The 16,467-nt window shown below is 39.9% G+C and overlaps 1 protein-coding gene across 3 annotated transcripts in view; it reads left to right on the forward strand.

Annotated features, from left to right (window-relative positions):
* The window catches only part of LOC146197819 (uncharacterized), a 129,951-nt gene that overhangs the window by 71,002 nt on the left and 42,482 nt on the right, over positions 1–16,467 (forward strand). Inside the window, exons 4-6 of one of the 3 annotated variants that reach the window (XM_084593053.1) lie at positions 1,397–1,551; positions 2,239–2,399; positions 4,985–5,341. In XM_084593053.1, the coding sequence (XP_084449179.1) occupies positions 2,324–2,399; positions 4,985–5,298 (390 nt within the window). In that variant the 5' untranslated portion in view covers positions 1,397–1,551; positions 2,239–2,323 and the 3' untranslated portion in view covers positions 5,299–5,341. Of the gene's footprint in view, positions 1–1,396; positions 1,552–2,238; positions 2,400–4,984; positions 8,162–16,467 lie in introns of those variants that run through there. The other 2 variants (XM_084593052.1, XR_014704899.1) reach the window with 2 other exon arrangements.

Genomic DNA, 16,467 nt, shown 5'->3' on the forward strand with positions numbered 1-16,467 from the left:
TACGTTTCAAGATAGCCGCTCGAAAGCTTGCGTCTCCGATTTTCCAATCGTACGGATCGCACCTACATCGGCTAATAATGATCTTGAAGAGCATGTAGCTATTAACCTCAATCGCACTACTTCTCTGTGCATTCTTCATTTAAGGCAGCCTACTCAAGACCGCCTAAAGAATCTTAAAAATCAAGGATATGATGGGCACTGCTTTGTGCATTTATTTTTCATTTTACGAGAGCTCCACATAGTTACTCATTTTCAGTGTGTTTTGAAGAAGCCTTTGAAGGCCTGCGCATTTGAACTTGCATAGATTTTCAAACTTCCCGCTATTAACTTCATTTTCCGCTCCTCGTACTTCATCCTGCTTAGTCAAGTGACTGTTTTAAGGGGAATGCAAAAACTAATGGAGTAACTTTAATACGAAAACAAAATGCACTGCATGTATGGAGGTTTCCCTGGAGTTCCTGTTGCGACGAAGCACCTGCACTCAAGGATCCTGCCATAAATTTGCCCTTGAAAGCATCGTCTCTCAAAGGATGATCGACTGGCGTCGCAATACTTTAACGAGATATGGACTGTGCTGGTGTGGATAAGGCGGAAGCTCGCATATCTCGTGCGCTTTGAATGGTAGGTATGATAATGTGGCGCTGCACCGTGCTCTGGTTCACGTCGTACGCTGACATCGAAGTGAAGAAGGAGCCATTGCTGATGCAGAGTGCCTTGTGGCGCTTGGTCGGACTCGGATTTATGCTGCACGCACAGTGAAATGCATGCGTAGACGAGCCCATGCTTGACTCTTTATTGGGTGCTACTTGCTGCGGAGGTTAAGCTGGGCGAGGTGTGCTAAGTCGCTCGCTAAAGGTTCGTGCCACTAAATACATTTAGCCAGCCCCCTGTGCTTATGTTGGTGGCTATAAACTGAAAAAATATCTTGCTTTTATGATTAAAACAGCTTTCAGTAAGAGTGAACGTTGTTTTTAAGATGAACTGAAATCGCTTACACGTGCCTCAATATTTCTGAGGTCTCTTGGCATTCCGCTGACATCAGGTTGACTCCGTAAATAGCAGCACCCATAGCGCTACTGTACGACTTAAGGCCAATAAACACGTAAGGTCTTCTTAAAACGGATATTTAATGGCCTCCAAACAAGAGATGCTTCGAGAGCAACTCCTTCTTCAGTTGTGCTTCAGCTTAAAATTTCTTCGAGGACGACGACGTTAACACAAGGTGAAACCGATGTTGGTATTTTGAAAGGACAAAGCTTTTAATAGCGGCCGTGTAAACTTATATGCTCGGAACACGTTAAAGGCAGCGTTTTGCTCAGTGTTTGAATGTGAGTGATTTTTATTTCGTTTATAGATTTTTGCGCACATTGACGGCTTCTCATTTGAAAAATTCTAGACGTCTACCTTCGGACGTCCTGGCAAAAGACGTAGCCGAGCCCACCGAGGCCTGTGGTTCCTCGGATGGCGAGAATGATCATGGATTCATACATTAGCGTGATTTGGAACATATCTGCCCACACAACAGCCTCTATGTCGCCTGCACAAAGCATGGTAAGAAAGCCCCCAATAAAAAATTAAAAGGATCCTGCAACAAGAATGCAATGATCGTAGGTAATCAAAAACTGCGGATAGGACTAAAATGACTTCTTGTAAAAAGTGAAAAATCGAGGGAAGCTGAGACTGTGGTGAAAGATTTGGTGCGATATTAATCGTACGTTACGTCTTGGTCCTTGTGCTTTCCACTTGCGGCCTCTAGTTGCGGTAATGATAGTAGTAATCGCGGTGCGTTTTTCATAAATAGGCTATTTATCTAACCTTTTCATGTAAGCGAAGCTCTAACCGACAATATCTTTAGTATCTACAAATATGCTGTTGCTTTGTAAACCTGCGCTAAACTAGATAGATAATCGGCTACACACCGATTGCTTCCGTGATGCTGCCAGCAATCATAATTGTGACAAGTTTTTCAGATACTGTTGCAGAAGCTCAAAATCTGTCAGCATTTTTGTTATGCACGACTATCCAGCCCGTATGGTGCTGACGCATTGTATAAAGCGGGCACAAATTTTCGTCCTGATCAGACTACGCTTACTTTTTTCTGTGGCTTCGGTTATCTACCATGGTGGCCTGCACTATTCGCACGGCTTGTCGCCATAGGAGCTAACAATGATGACCGTGTCTTGAAAATTTGCATAACGGAATGAGCGAAGTCAGGCAATGGTTTATTTCTGATTACAGCTATGTCAACATTGCTGAAGCGAATCGTCCATGGAATTCTTGACGGGGCAATTATTGCACCTATCTGAACATGTTACATGACTGAATGGACTTAATTTGGAACGCTACAATGAAGAGAACCAAAGCATTCAAGCAATTAGGTCATCGGGAAGATGAAAAAGGTGAGGAAGCCGCTCTGCAAATTGCGTCTATATAAATATACTGTGACAAGTACGACAAGAATTCAATCAGGAGCGCGTTGCACAAGGTCCATAATTATATAAATCTCTCTCTCTCTCTCTCTCTCTCTCTCTCTCTCTCTCTATATATATATATATATATATATATATATATATATATATATATATATATATATATATATATATATATATATATATATATATATACATATATATATATATATATATATATATATATATATATAGGGAGGGGGTTGAAGCTCGAATGGGTCCGGTAGGGCATAAACTTAAAGTAGGTGACACACGGTGGAAAAAACAACACTTTATTGGAATAAAGTGTTTTTTCCACCGTGTGTCACCTACTTTAGGTTTATATATATATATATATATATATATATATATATATATATATATATATATATATATATCAGTGTCTTGAACATTCCAGATAACACGTGGTAGTAGATATTTTAGCATAATAAATGCAGTACTAAAGGTAAAGCCGAATACATGTTTGCAGTATCACTGTGTATTTAAATATGACGAAAAGTAATTCAGCACACATTGGATGAATAAATATAAGGAACAGGGTACAAGTCGGAGAAAGAGCTCAGAATAAAATCCTCATCAAAACTGATCTAGCCCAGCGTAATGTGGTTCACGTAGTTGTCTTTGGCATAATAAAATTAAGAGCTTTAAACAGGTGTCAAAAATCGTCCAAAGCAAGAGGCAATAGGGTTCAAAAATATCTTGATAAAAAATGTGACACAGACAAAGCATTGTTCGCTTTGCAACTGCCACTTGACAGTCAGAAATATTAAGGATAAAGATTAAAGCTGTAAAATATGAAGGGGCAGACGGAGAGCCAACGGAACAAACGGATGTTATGTGCCTTTAATGTAAATATTAAGTTAATCGGGCGTGTTGATTTCTATTCCGTAGTCGTAAACAGGATGAATTATTAATCTCTAAGTGTGCAGGCAAAACAAAATCAGAGCAACTATTCATAATTGTATTGTTACGGACTATGAGTAAGAATATATTCAGGAAGTAGCTCTTACTATAGAAATATTTTAGTAAAAACCAGTAATATTGCTTGATCAGAATTCAATGAAAGTGCAATATCTAAACGCAATAAGAAGAGTGAAACGTGCTTAGAATCCGACTGTAATGAAAATAAGGCTGTGATGTAATGAAAAGGTTGCATTTATGCGAAAATGTCGCCCAAATGAAAGAAAACACAAATCGTCTGCCAAGTTATAACTAGAGCCATAAGGCTCGGCGCCGCAGAATTCAAAGAACGAAAAAATCAAATCATTGACCTCATCACAATTGAAGGAAGCGGAGGAGGGTGGGACAACAGGCTATGCAGATGTAAGAGGATGGTGTCGGCACTAAATAACAGATTGACAGTCAGAGCTGCTTAAGGGAAATGAAGGCAAATGTAGGAGATGCGGTCTCTGTCAGTGTAGTGATTACTGTCAGCAATGCAATACCTATCTGGCCGGGCACTCAGAAAAGGCGCTAAGCGCGTCTATATTGTTTGACGTCAGTGACCTCGCAGGAGTAATACCAGTGCTCGTTAACATCGTCATGCTAGTTACTGCCTCTAACTCGTATTTCCTTTTTCTTCTTTTTCACAATGGGCGTTTTTCGTATAGAAAGGGCTCGGCTTCTTGAGCTTAATGCTTTCATATATTTGTAAACGTAAAAATAGCCACATATGTAAAGTGAAGCATCCAGTTGCATTGGGACAGCGCCAGCGCTGGAGCATGAGCATGATTACCATGTATATCAACTGCAAAGCAGAACGAAACATTGAATTGCTACATGAAGCTGTCGTTCACTACGCCAAATTTTTTTAACTGTTTTCAATGCGAATATCACAATTCTCATGGATCATGTGACCTGGTTGAACCGTATTTCGAGATATTGCGTTAGAAACAAACTTAAGACGAAATTAGGCCCTGATAAATGTGAGCATCAATAGGACAACCATTTGTGCAGATGTCCTCGTATGGACATTAACTGTATTGTTATGGAACGCGGAAAGGTTTGTTAGAAGGTTGCTTAAGTAACTCTCAAAACTCTGCACAGGCACGTTTAAAGGACACTGGGGTAAATCTGTTTTCGCTGTGGACAAATGATGTGGCTTCGTTGGACTATCAGAATATGTGCACTGTTAACGTACATAATGTGCTATGATGCGATAGGTCTTTATTTGAATTTACCCTCAAAACGCGTCATTACTATCGAGGCGTTCACTATAGTACTTAGCACTTCGTCATGTAGCCCTATCCTTGGCAACCCATATAATTAAATCATGACATGTTGAGACACCCTGCGTCATGGGGCGTGTAAATATTGGGCGAGGACACCGGTTCATTAACAGAAAGTTTGACGGCATGTTTTCACGATATTATCAGGACTGATAGAAATACTGGCCGCCGCAGCGCGTAAGAGAACAGTAGCGCACTCGTAACGTCCATAGCGTCGCAATCGGCGCAAGTTCACTGCGCGATGCGTTTTTATTGGCCAGATGCAAATGCGTACGGCTTACCTCGTAGGCGCTGGGCAGCTGCGAGTGACGGAAGACGGTCATGTAGAAGTAGGCCGTGGCGAGGATGACGAAGCAGTAGGAGACGCAGCTCACGACGTACTGCGTGCCGTAGATGAACATCTCGGAGTCCGTGCCGGGCACAGTGATGGCCGACATGAAGCTGGCCAGGACGGACAGGAATCGGAGAACACGGTAATGATATGGCCGTCCTTGAGGACGTCGTCGCTGGACTCTTGCGCGTGCGGCAGAAGGCTTGACAAGAGCCAACGGACGCTGAGACCAGCAACGTGCCGAAGAACGCCAGTTAGTCCCTCACCGTGAACTGGCTCACCACCGAGGACATCACCAGGATGCTGCGGATACAGTGAGAACCAAACTGTGTATAGCGCTAATTACATCCCCCCGTTTACTCCCTGCTCGTCCCCAGCATGCACTCTAATGGAGTTACACCAGACCCGCCCCTGAATTTTTTTTAAGCACGCTGTCCATTGAGTTCTATGTTCGCCTCTCTGCCGCACTTCCCCAGCCCGCATGAATGTCGCCCACAACCGCAATACTCCGTAAACTCCGATAGCGAGTACTGTGTTATGCTGTGCAATGTCATCAGTTCGCACTAGACGTGATATGATGACCCCCTGTACTTGGTTTTCGAAAAAGGCGGTTATGTGTTATGCAAAACGTACAGAGTACTGCTGGTAGACGTTAATTACCGAAAGGTACTGGAGGATAATCGGAAAAAATGAATGTTCAAATATGTACTTTTGGGGTTATTTTAGTTGAAATTTAGTTTTAAAACTATTATGCTGATCATTCCCTTTCTATGGTGCTGTCTTGCATGCTTATGAGTGCTTAGCTCTTTTATATATTTTATTTCTTTTTAGCTTGTCTCCCCTTACCGACGCCCATTGCCCCACTCGTAAAGCTTGCATTCTCATTCGTTTCCTTTGATTTGTTCATTTCAAGGGAGATAGTGGGTTTTACATATACGTCGGCTTAGTTCGTTTTATCTAGCGAATTGTAGAACTCGTTGAACACTTCTCTAACTTGGCTCCAAAGTATTCAGAAAATGAGGTGTTTCTGGTTACAGTGACATTTCCTTTCCTGACATTTCCACAATCCGCCGCTGCTCTTGCGTAAACACAGGTAACACGCTCTTCTGTAATGTAACCAATAATGACACATAAATGGTTACATATCTGCTGTGCTCTAAACGGCCAAATATAATAGCAGTGTTATATTTGCGTACCATATTTTCGTGCGAAGCGAAAGCGCATAGGTTTTTCCTAGCGTTTCATTCATTAAAGTTAAACTACTCAATATTTTAAAGAGATGTCATTTGTAACGAAAATGCAAGTATTTCGCTTAAGTTGCAGTGGTTCTTTTTTTGCAGTATTAATTCTTCACAACATTAGCCAGGAACATCGGCTACTTTAAGGAGATATGCTGCTGTTCAATATTGCGTCGGCTATTTGTTCCGGCATTCATTATGTAAGCGTTTATATGTAAAGCCAGATTCCATTGCTGATTCCGAATCACAGTTTACTTTTTAACATACTGGTACAATTTCGTCATAGCAAATATGTTCAAAACTAAACACGAAGAAAAATAGCTGTAATATAATTTACGCCGATATTGCTTGAAGAAACAGCGGTGCTGGTATACAGTAACGCAAGCACAAATATTGTTGATTATGTTTTACCGAAGTCTAGTGGCATCTCTTTTGAAAAGAACATATTAATACAATTATCTTTACGCTTGTTCCGACAGCACTTTCCCCGCGATTATGTATACATTCGCTAAGAAACGCAAGATAAACAAATATAGTCTTTGGAGGTCTGTGGGAAGACCTCTGTCCCAAGGAATTCAAAAATACTGCGCTTACATTTGTTAGTTTTATTGCGAGGCTGGAAATACTGACAAGCGGAAGCGTTATTAGTTATAGGGCCGTCATTACTTTAAACACCTTAGATTTCTTTGAGGTTAAAATCTGATCTGGTAAGTGGTGAGCGATCGTCGCATCAGGCCGGCTGAATTAGTGAAATAAGCGGCCGTGTAGCTGTATGTTTATCTTCAATAACAACAACGGCTAAAAAAAAAAAAAAAAAATCACGGGTTATAATTTTGGTTCCTGCCTCGACTCTGCTCATACGGGGCTACAAAGAAAGGTTGACGTCGAAATCAAAGGGCATAGATTTCATTTGTTATGGTTGGGTTTATTTTTGTAGGTCAAAAGAGTTTGTAGGGGCGCGCTTGTGTTTCCAAGTCACGTTCAAAACAGAGTAACAGCTCTGCACTTCACAGTTTACGTTAATGCCTTTTTATTTTTTGAAGCCTCGAAGTGGTAAAGACAGCACCAGACACAATTTGCATAGTATTCTTTTACATTGATCCAGTCCGTGTTAGCAAGTTAACATACGCTGCTACACAATACCCCATCGTTAAATTATGCTGCACTGCATGGAGCTTAGTATTGCAAGAGTTCCGCTCCTTCAGTGGCTCAAAAATGCTGCAAAAAGCAGCGGTAACGCTTGAAAAGGAAAAGCTAATGGCTGTTAAATTGATTTCTGTTTTCAAGCGTTACCGATGCTGTTTGCACCATACTAGCTTTCTTCGCCCGGAAATACTGCCGAGCGAAACGTGGTTTGGCTGAAGTGAGCTGGCTGCAGTTTTCAACTTATCTTTTTATCAAGTGAAGCAAGGCGACGAAAGAGCATTGGTGAAGTAAAGATACACCTCACCAAATGACTTTGGTTTCTAGTTTGCTAATGAGCACTTCCTGTGTGGTTTTGTAGAATGTTACAGTTAGCGCGAGGCTTGAATTTTTGTGTTTTTTTTTTTTATGCTCATCTCGTCCATTGAAAGCTAGTGAGAAAGCGAAGTAGATGTGCAGTTTATGGTGGTAAATCCCAAGAAAGTCGAGTTGGGGGAATTGTCTGAGCGGGAAGTGTTGCTTTGTACTCTTATATTCCGCTGATGAATGCACTTTCAATGCCCTTTCCTCATGTTCAGACCCTTTTGCTTTCCCTTCCTCTCATAGAATGCCTCCCATGCCCATCTTGATTTAATGTGTTAATAGTCCGCTTCAGGGACCACTGTTCTCCGAGCAGCTCCAGAGAATACGATATGAATACGATGCTGTGAAAATTTGTATCAAAGATCACCAAAAATAAAGCTGGCATTTCTTTTCCTGTACTAAGTTTAATCGTGTAGCCTTAAGGGCGGTGTAACTGCGCTGATCATTGCTTGGCAAGCAGCGTAGAATTGCAAGAAGCTCGAGGCTCGCACTTCTGCTCACATTGATATGCAATACTAGCTTTTGACTCATGAAGACCGAGTTACCCTTTATCGTCTCCTGAGAGGTCATGACTAAGGGCAACGAAAGATGAAGAATAAACTTCTACATTTTCTCTGATCATACTGGCTTGTGCGTAACCAGAGATTTCGCATAGTTTTGAATGCGTCAAGGCTATGAGCACTTCACACTGCTCTGAGTGCCCCAACCTCTGAGCGCCCTCTCATTTTTTTGTACCCACTATATCGGCCATTTGGACATCTCGCATTCGAAAATGTCTAATGTAAATCATACGCCTTCATTAGGGCTCAACAAACTTGTAAGGGGGCTGGATTGTTCATATAGTTTAGAAACTTGTATGACGCATTGCGGTAACAAACACCAAGATGAAAAAAACTGATCGCTTAAGCTGTCCTTGGGCCATCTAGATTCAAGCGTACAATAATTCAGTAATGTTGCGTTGTTGGGGATCGAAGGGCTAGAATGCAGCGTCCATTATGTGTTTCAGCTAGGTAGGACGCAGTACAAGCTGAGGTGATAATCGAGGGTGAGTGCCTCTAAGCAGCCATCATTTGGAACCTGAGCTGCGACGCAGGCCGTGAAAAACGAGCGCTGGAACTAGCTGATTCATAGTGTACTCATCCGCCCTTCTTCTGCACCGCGCGCGACGTGCTCGCGGACCATGACGGCGCCCTTCAAGCGGGAGCCGTTCGCTCAATTGCTCAATTGAATAAGAAATGACTGCTGTGCTGTTTGACACTTTTATCGATGCTCACTCTGTTCCTGCCAGAAGACCAAGATGAGGCTGTTATTCTTTAAAGCTTTGTCGCTGCATTCGCGATTCTGGCCCAACAAAGTCTACAAGTGGGGCCTCCGTTTACCATCTATTTTACCATCTGCAATTGACCAGATCCAAGGCGTTTTACCAGATCGGTGTACAACTGATAGGGACAATACAGAAATTGGTGTCGAGCTTTGTAACATTGTTTTATTTATGTCTACAATTTAATACGCCAGTCAAGATGAATGAATGGAAATATTTCCAACACTGCATGTCATCTGAAAATAAAAACGAGTATACTACCCCTAGCGGCCTGTAATTTGCCTGTAATTGTAACTGTATGGCGCCACTATGCTTACGTTTCTTGTAGCACATGATTTCAGTTTACAAGGCACATTGCTTGGGTGTTTCGTGGCGAAAATAAGTGTTGCTGTATTAATCGTCTCTAAAAGATACTAATATCAGTCAAGAAAGAAGTAACAATCAATGTTAAAGTACATTTCGCCTCCATGCAAAGTGCAGCATATTTAACGGTGTCGGAACGCTATGTAAAACTCTATTAAACCTCTCTATAGTTCATACTAAAACAGCTCCCATAGTTTTTAACTGTTTTAGATAAGCGTCTGTCTGGTGACGTCTAAATTAGTAACTATGTTCGACCACCGACAACAACCCACCTAATGAATAGTTAAGGCTAAGTGAGGAAAACAGAGCAAATGGAAGAGCTGAAGAGTGGGGTTCCAAACGAATAAATTTTCGAATGACTTACAAGCCAAGTGAAGGCTGCATTCTTGAAAATACTCTAAATGGAAATAAATAAAAAGAAAATTACAAAACAAATTATCATGTTCTCAACAGTGTTAACAGTAAAGTCGGCGGCGTAGCGAACATATGCACTTGCAAGAAGCACCAGAACAATGCAGTTTTAATGAATGAAGTTTTAATTATAACTAAGTTTATTAACCAGAAAACAGGGCCGGTGCAGCTCCAGTGCATAAATGAGTAAAATTGGAGGTATGAACGAAAATGCCGGAGTAATCGATAGTGGCGGAGGGTGGGAAAATAATATCGAAATGAACTAAATACAAAAGCGAGATAAGCAATCAGTGCCCAGGGCTTCGCTAAATGGTGAAAAGTAAAAATAGAATTTTATTATTCGCCATGATTGTGAGCCTCTCATCATTACTGATTATAAGGGCTTCATTACGAATGAATGAATGCTTAATGTAGTGTAAATGTGTAGAACAAAATAAACAGTGAATAAACCAGGGAATTGCTAAATGAAGGAAAACAATGTTAGCGCTGCAGAGATGATCGGGTTTTGGAAACTGTCAACAACATAAAAAGACTTAAGAAAGTGATGGTAATGGTTGGGGCTATGGAACTGTGTGCCTATGTATCTGTTAGAAGCACATCAAAGCATTTTGTCTTATTTCACACATGAAAAGAACTTTGCGTGCAGAAATTAAGAAAGAATAAAGAGAAGTGAAGACGAATGGGACAGGCAGTGCGGAACTGCAGAACATCAAGTAGCACTGACGTCACATAATACAGTGGAAACGCGCCTCCTCACCGACAAGAAAAACTGTAGCGATAAAGATTCATGCGGAGTTGTAATGGTAACTAGGCTTCATAAAGAGAAAAAAAGACTTTCAGCTCTGCTGACTGTAAGAAAGTCATATTAAGTTACGAAAATTATAATACAAAAGTGTATAGAAGGGTAGACCTGTATTTTAAAAATATGGAATCTGCGGCAGATTTAAAACGAAAGCGCAATGCATCCAGAAGAACTTCCTAAATTATGTTGGGCCTGTAGTAAACACCAGTTCTACGAACCTCTCAAAAGTGCCGAAAATAAGGACTGCATAGGCAGTAGGAAAAGCTCTTGTAATGGAACTGTATATCTGCACAGCTGTAAGGAACACCTGAACTGATCTGCTTAGGATGAGAGTTTAATGATAACAAGGCTTCGTAAAGAGAGGACACTTTCAGTTGGAATGTAAATAATGAAATAGTATAAATTGACTCTCGTTATTGATCATCGCCGATTGATAGTTTCGAAGTTCAAATGTAGCCCAATCGGCGCTGTTGCGGTTGCTGCGATAAATGTAAAGTAACGGACAATGACGGAAGTTAGTAAAACATAAAAGATTTGCAAAATAATTGAGCAGACTAAATAATGATTAGGCATAAATTTACAGTAAGCAGAGAAATCGCATAAGTGATACGGTAAAGGGCTCTGTTGTGCACCTCTCAACTGCGTCTAATACAAGGACTCCATTAAATGGGGGCAGGTCTAATGCTGTCTAGCAATGTACCGCCTCAATTGCTTGTAATATCTCAACAGGAAGCTTCGGACGCTTCATTCCAATGACAACTGAGTTTGCAAGAAAAACTTGTCTGCCACCTTGAACATAAAAGGAAAATATTATGAAGCAGTGACAACAGTAGTTAAAAGGAAAGTGGAGAAGCATAGAAGAATATTAATGCAGAATTCGCGAATGTCACAGCAGAGCACAACGAAGAATACAAATAATTTACTGGAGTCGCGTAAATATAGCGGTGTGATTAAGGTCCTGAGCGGAAGCCTCACAGCGGTGTCAAAAATATATACTGCATCGTGTAATGCCAAAACCTAACAGGCTGGAAACGTGTGTCTTTGCATGTGCAAGAAAGATGTCAGTAATAAAGCTTGGGATTATGTTTTAAGGAGAATAAGATGTTCTTTGGCAGGGAAGGAACCACTTTGAGCTGTGGATGGAATAAGAGCACTTGTACCTATGAATACATGAAAACCAGAATAATAAACAACAGTGAATGAGGGTGTAATAATAATAATTAAGGAACTGTCGAGATATAAGAAAGCAAATGAAAGAGTTTTCTGCCAGGTATTTATTAATTGGAGTACACTAAAACTAGTTCCAAAGTAAAGGCTGGTGTTTTAGACCTCTTTGCAGCATCGAAAATTAGGGCTGCATTAAGCAATGGCAAAACTAGTAAAATTAGATAATTGTCTAAATACTATAAATAGTTAATGATGCATAGGATTGAAACTTTAATGTTAATTCAATATTTGTGAGGTGGAGTACCCTTTTATTTCAGGCTGAAATATAATTATTCTGTCGATTAACACCAGAATAATTAATTTTTTTAATAAATATGGATAGTGGTGGAGGGTGGGGCAATCATTTAAAATAATATGCCAACTTTTCAAAAGTGAAATGAACAGTAAATAACTTAGGATTCGCTGAATAGATTAAAAGATAACGCAACAGTAACAGACGTTGTTAAGATTTTTAAAGTGTCGAAAAGGAAGACTACATTAAAAAATATCAACCTCCAATATTGTGCAATTGTGTGTATTCTTGGCCACATTAATGCAAACCACACTGGACTGAGTGACCTCTTCTCATGTCTTAATGAAAATTGGGAATAGATATGTTCGCAGATTCCGCTAGTTCGATCGCTGTGAGCCCTAGTAGTCATCACATCGTCTCTCCGGAATGCGTAAAATAATCCTAAATAGCAAAGCCGGCCTCGTAATATTCGTCATTCAGACATTGACGTACTTAGGGTTACTAAAAGCGAAAGCAATCCTTCCAGTTCATTTGAAAATAACTAAAGTATATGAAGGATTAAAAACTGAACGCATGAGTATTAGAGGAAGGTAGAGTACTATAAAAAAGAAAGAAACCGCGAATACTCTCTAATTCAATATTGCAACGTGAATTTGGCCCTTGGTGAAGCCCATCTGGTGAATCTCTCAAAGGAATTGAAATTACAGCTGCATCAAGTAATGGCAGTGCCCTGGTGCAGTGGACCTACTAGCCTGCTGAACATTGAGAATCAATTGAGTAGGGAAGTTTCGGATGCCGAGATTTTAGGAAAACTGTTATCTATCACCTCACGCAAACAAAACTTGCAATGAAGCAATGGTTAACAGCAGAACAAAGGAAAGTAAAAAACAATGGGGAAAACAAAAACAGCAAGATTGGTGAGCATTAAAGCGCAGTAAGCGGCGAATACGGTTTAAATTATTGAACTGGTAAGATTGCAGAGCAGTCAAGATGCATGTTGTAATCCTGTCTAGAGGGTAAGAAAAAAAAAAGGGGTCAACTAATGGCGACGCCTAATACTCTGCAAATAATAATCTGCGCACCCGTAAGAAAAACCACAGTAGTGATGCTTCAGGGGAAGTTTCTGAAGGTAACATACTTTTTTTGTGTGTGAAGATATTCCTTACAATTGAAACGAACGCAGAAGTTAAGGGTGAAATTAGGATAGTGAACGAGGGCGGGACATTAATATAGCAGTGGATTAGCGACACACATAATATAAAGGTAGACAGCAACTAGAGATGAAATTGCTGAATTGAGTAAAGTTAAATTAGAAGTATAGTGAAGAGTAACGTTTCGACCTTCTTGGACCAAGTAGTGGCAACACCTTATAGTACAATATTCCGGCGCCGATTTAAGAAGCACATTAACAGTGAAGCTTCGGATACTGACATCTTTAAAAACTGTTCTTTACAAAAGGGTTGTCTGCCACCTTAGGCATCAGTCTATTATATAAAGTTGATAAGAATAAGACAGAATATAATCCAGGTTGGTGAACGCCAGTGCGAAGTAAACGTTGAACACATAACAATTCAATAGGGTGATTTGAAAATATCCCTGTAATTGAGATTAATGTTCACATGCTCTGAACAGCCTCAGAAATAATGATTTCATTATATAATGACCTGTGCACCACTAAAAAGTACTTCGGTACTTAGATTTCGGCTCATAAGGTCTTAAGGGAGAGCCTCATAAATATTTTTCTCTCTATTTGTAAAACAAATGAAAATGATATAGTGCATTGACAACAGTAGAATATTATATGAAAGGGAAGGAGAATAGTACGAGAAAACAATGCACAATTGCAATATGTCAATGCGAAATAAAAGTTGTAGAAATAGCAATCCATTGGAATAATGTAAAAAATAGTGACACAATCAAGGCGATATTAGGATATCTTGGATCCAAAATTAGGACCAGTTCAAGGAATGGCAACACTAATTACTCTGGAAATATCTATAGGCTTCATAAAGAGCGAAGTCGCCTAGAATCGAAACGGAAATAAGAAATTTTTCCGTTTCATTAAAAGATCAATAACGGGCAGGGATGGAGGATGGGACAACATTAAAATATAGACGATTGGTGTAAGCGAAATAAAATTGACTGCTCTGGGATGTGACAAGTAGAATGAATTAATATAGCGCTGTACTAATACGTATGCGAACTGGTCAACAGCGACAAAATTAATGCTTGCATCAGTAAATGCGAAATATGTACAGTGCAATGAAATGAGCAAACTGGGGGAAATTAAAGAAGACGGTGCACAAAAATGCGACAAAAGAAAATGCAGCAATGATCGTCAAATAGCAGAAAATAGTGAATGCATTAACATTTACTTGACTGATGTAAAACATTGTGGTGCGGACAAATGAGCGCTGAGACTATCTCGCGACTGGGAGTTAGGTCTACATCATGTAAGGGCAACACTAAAGAAATCCCTGGAAATACGTCTATGCGCATTCACGAGAAGCACCTCTACAGTGAAGCTTGGAATGAAGATCTTAAGATTCGTAAAAACGGAAAGTACCTTTTCCAGGAAATATAAAATAAGATATATGGGATAATTTTAATATTCAGCACATAGTAAGGAAGTGTGGTACAATAATAAAATATAAACATTTGGTGGGAGCCATGAAAGAGAAATAAAAGTAATTAGTCCATGTAGTAATTCTCATGCCTAATACTGAGGAACTATGCGCCTGCGCACATGCTAGAAGGGAAGAGGGATAATAAAGGTCGGATGGCCGAGATTTTAATTGTAACTAAGCTACATGCAAAGAATTGTTTGTATTTCGCGCATGCCATGAAAGTTGCACGACGTCTCGGCTCCTAGAATATTAAGGATAATTAAGATTCAGAAAAAAATATTTGAGTGAATTGTCGCATCAAATGAAAGTTGCGTGGAGTTTCTGATTTTGAGCTTTTAAGGATAAGGTTCACAAAAGTGTATTGCCTGTCACTCCACACATCAAAATTGTGTAGAAGAATTAAAACAGTAGAATAAAGAAAACTGAAGAAGTGTTGAGTCAAAATAATTTAGAGTTGACGCACGTGGAAGTGTAGCCTCATACGAATAAAAGTACGTGCCTGATGAAAAATACTGTATCAAACTAAGGATTACAGGTGCGGTCCTCTCAGGCATCAAAGATAAAGAGTGCGTCATGCAATGGCACTACCTAAAAGCGTACAATTATACACCTGCGCATATGGAAGTAGCGCCATAATAGCGGAGTGTATGATAACGAAATAATAATGAACTACAAGCTTAATAAACAAAATTGTCTTCGACTCTACACATACCGGAAGAAAATCGTAAAAATGTCGGGAGCGGTGAATGCAAGAACATTTACTGGACAGATAAAATTAGTGCTATATTGAAGATAACTGTCCGAATCCTCTGAATACTCACAAATATGAGCTGCATCAAGTAATGACAACGCCTAATGCTCTGAAAATACGTGTGTGTGAACCTGCAAGGTTTCGGGTCATGTTTTTAAGAGTAGCTAGGCTTCAAAAAAAGATGTCCCTTTGTGCTGAAATGGAAATAGGCAAATGATTGGAATAACTTAGATGCCTCTTTGTGCTGAAATGGAAATAGGCAATTGATTCGAATAACTTTAAAAAAAAAAAGGATGCTACAGTGATATAAAATAAACATAAATCTGTAGTAAAATCTCATGTTGTGCACCTCTCAACAGCATCAAAGCTAAGGATGCTATTAAGCAATGGCAATACCTAACACTGTTAAACTCAGCGGCTGTGGTCGTGCAAGAGGACCAAAGAGAAATTTCAGCTGCTGAGTGTTTTAGGGAGATTAAACTTCATAAAAACGTAGTGCTTTTCACATCATGCGTTGAAGGCGCAATGAGAATAGGACAAGGGGATGAAAAATAATATTGAACTGAATGTGAAAGCGGTCTAAAGGGGCGAATACAAAATAATTTGCCGGAATGATGCAAAAATATATACCATTACAAAACAACCTTGGATGCTTTCGACACACAACAATGTGTGCTGCATTAAATAACGGGACCACCTAAAACTCTTAAAATATGTTAGCCCACCTGCAAGAAGTAGTCTTTTTCAGAAGTTTAGAGCCCAACAGGTTTTGCTTGAGATACGTCGTATGCCTCTTAATGCATTCGCAGTGTCCCAAATCACCTGCAGGTCTCTAAACCTTTGACGGCAACTCTAGTTAAAAAGTAACGTTACGAGGGAAGTGTCGAAAGAAAATTAGGTATCGTAAAGAGTAGAGATGGCACTTAATTAAAAGGAAATATGAATGTCGTGAATTAAAAGGA

This window comes from Amblyomma maculatum, chromosome 2 (assembly GCF_055883805.1).
Source record: "Amblyomma maculatum isolate TAMU_Amacu chromosome 2, ASM5588380v1, whole genome shotgun sequence".
NCBI lineage: Eukaryota > Metazoa > Arthropoda > Arachnida > Ixodida > Ixodidae > Amblyomma > Amblyomma maculatum.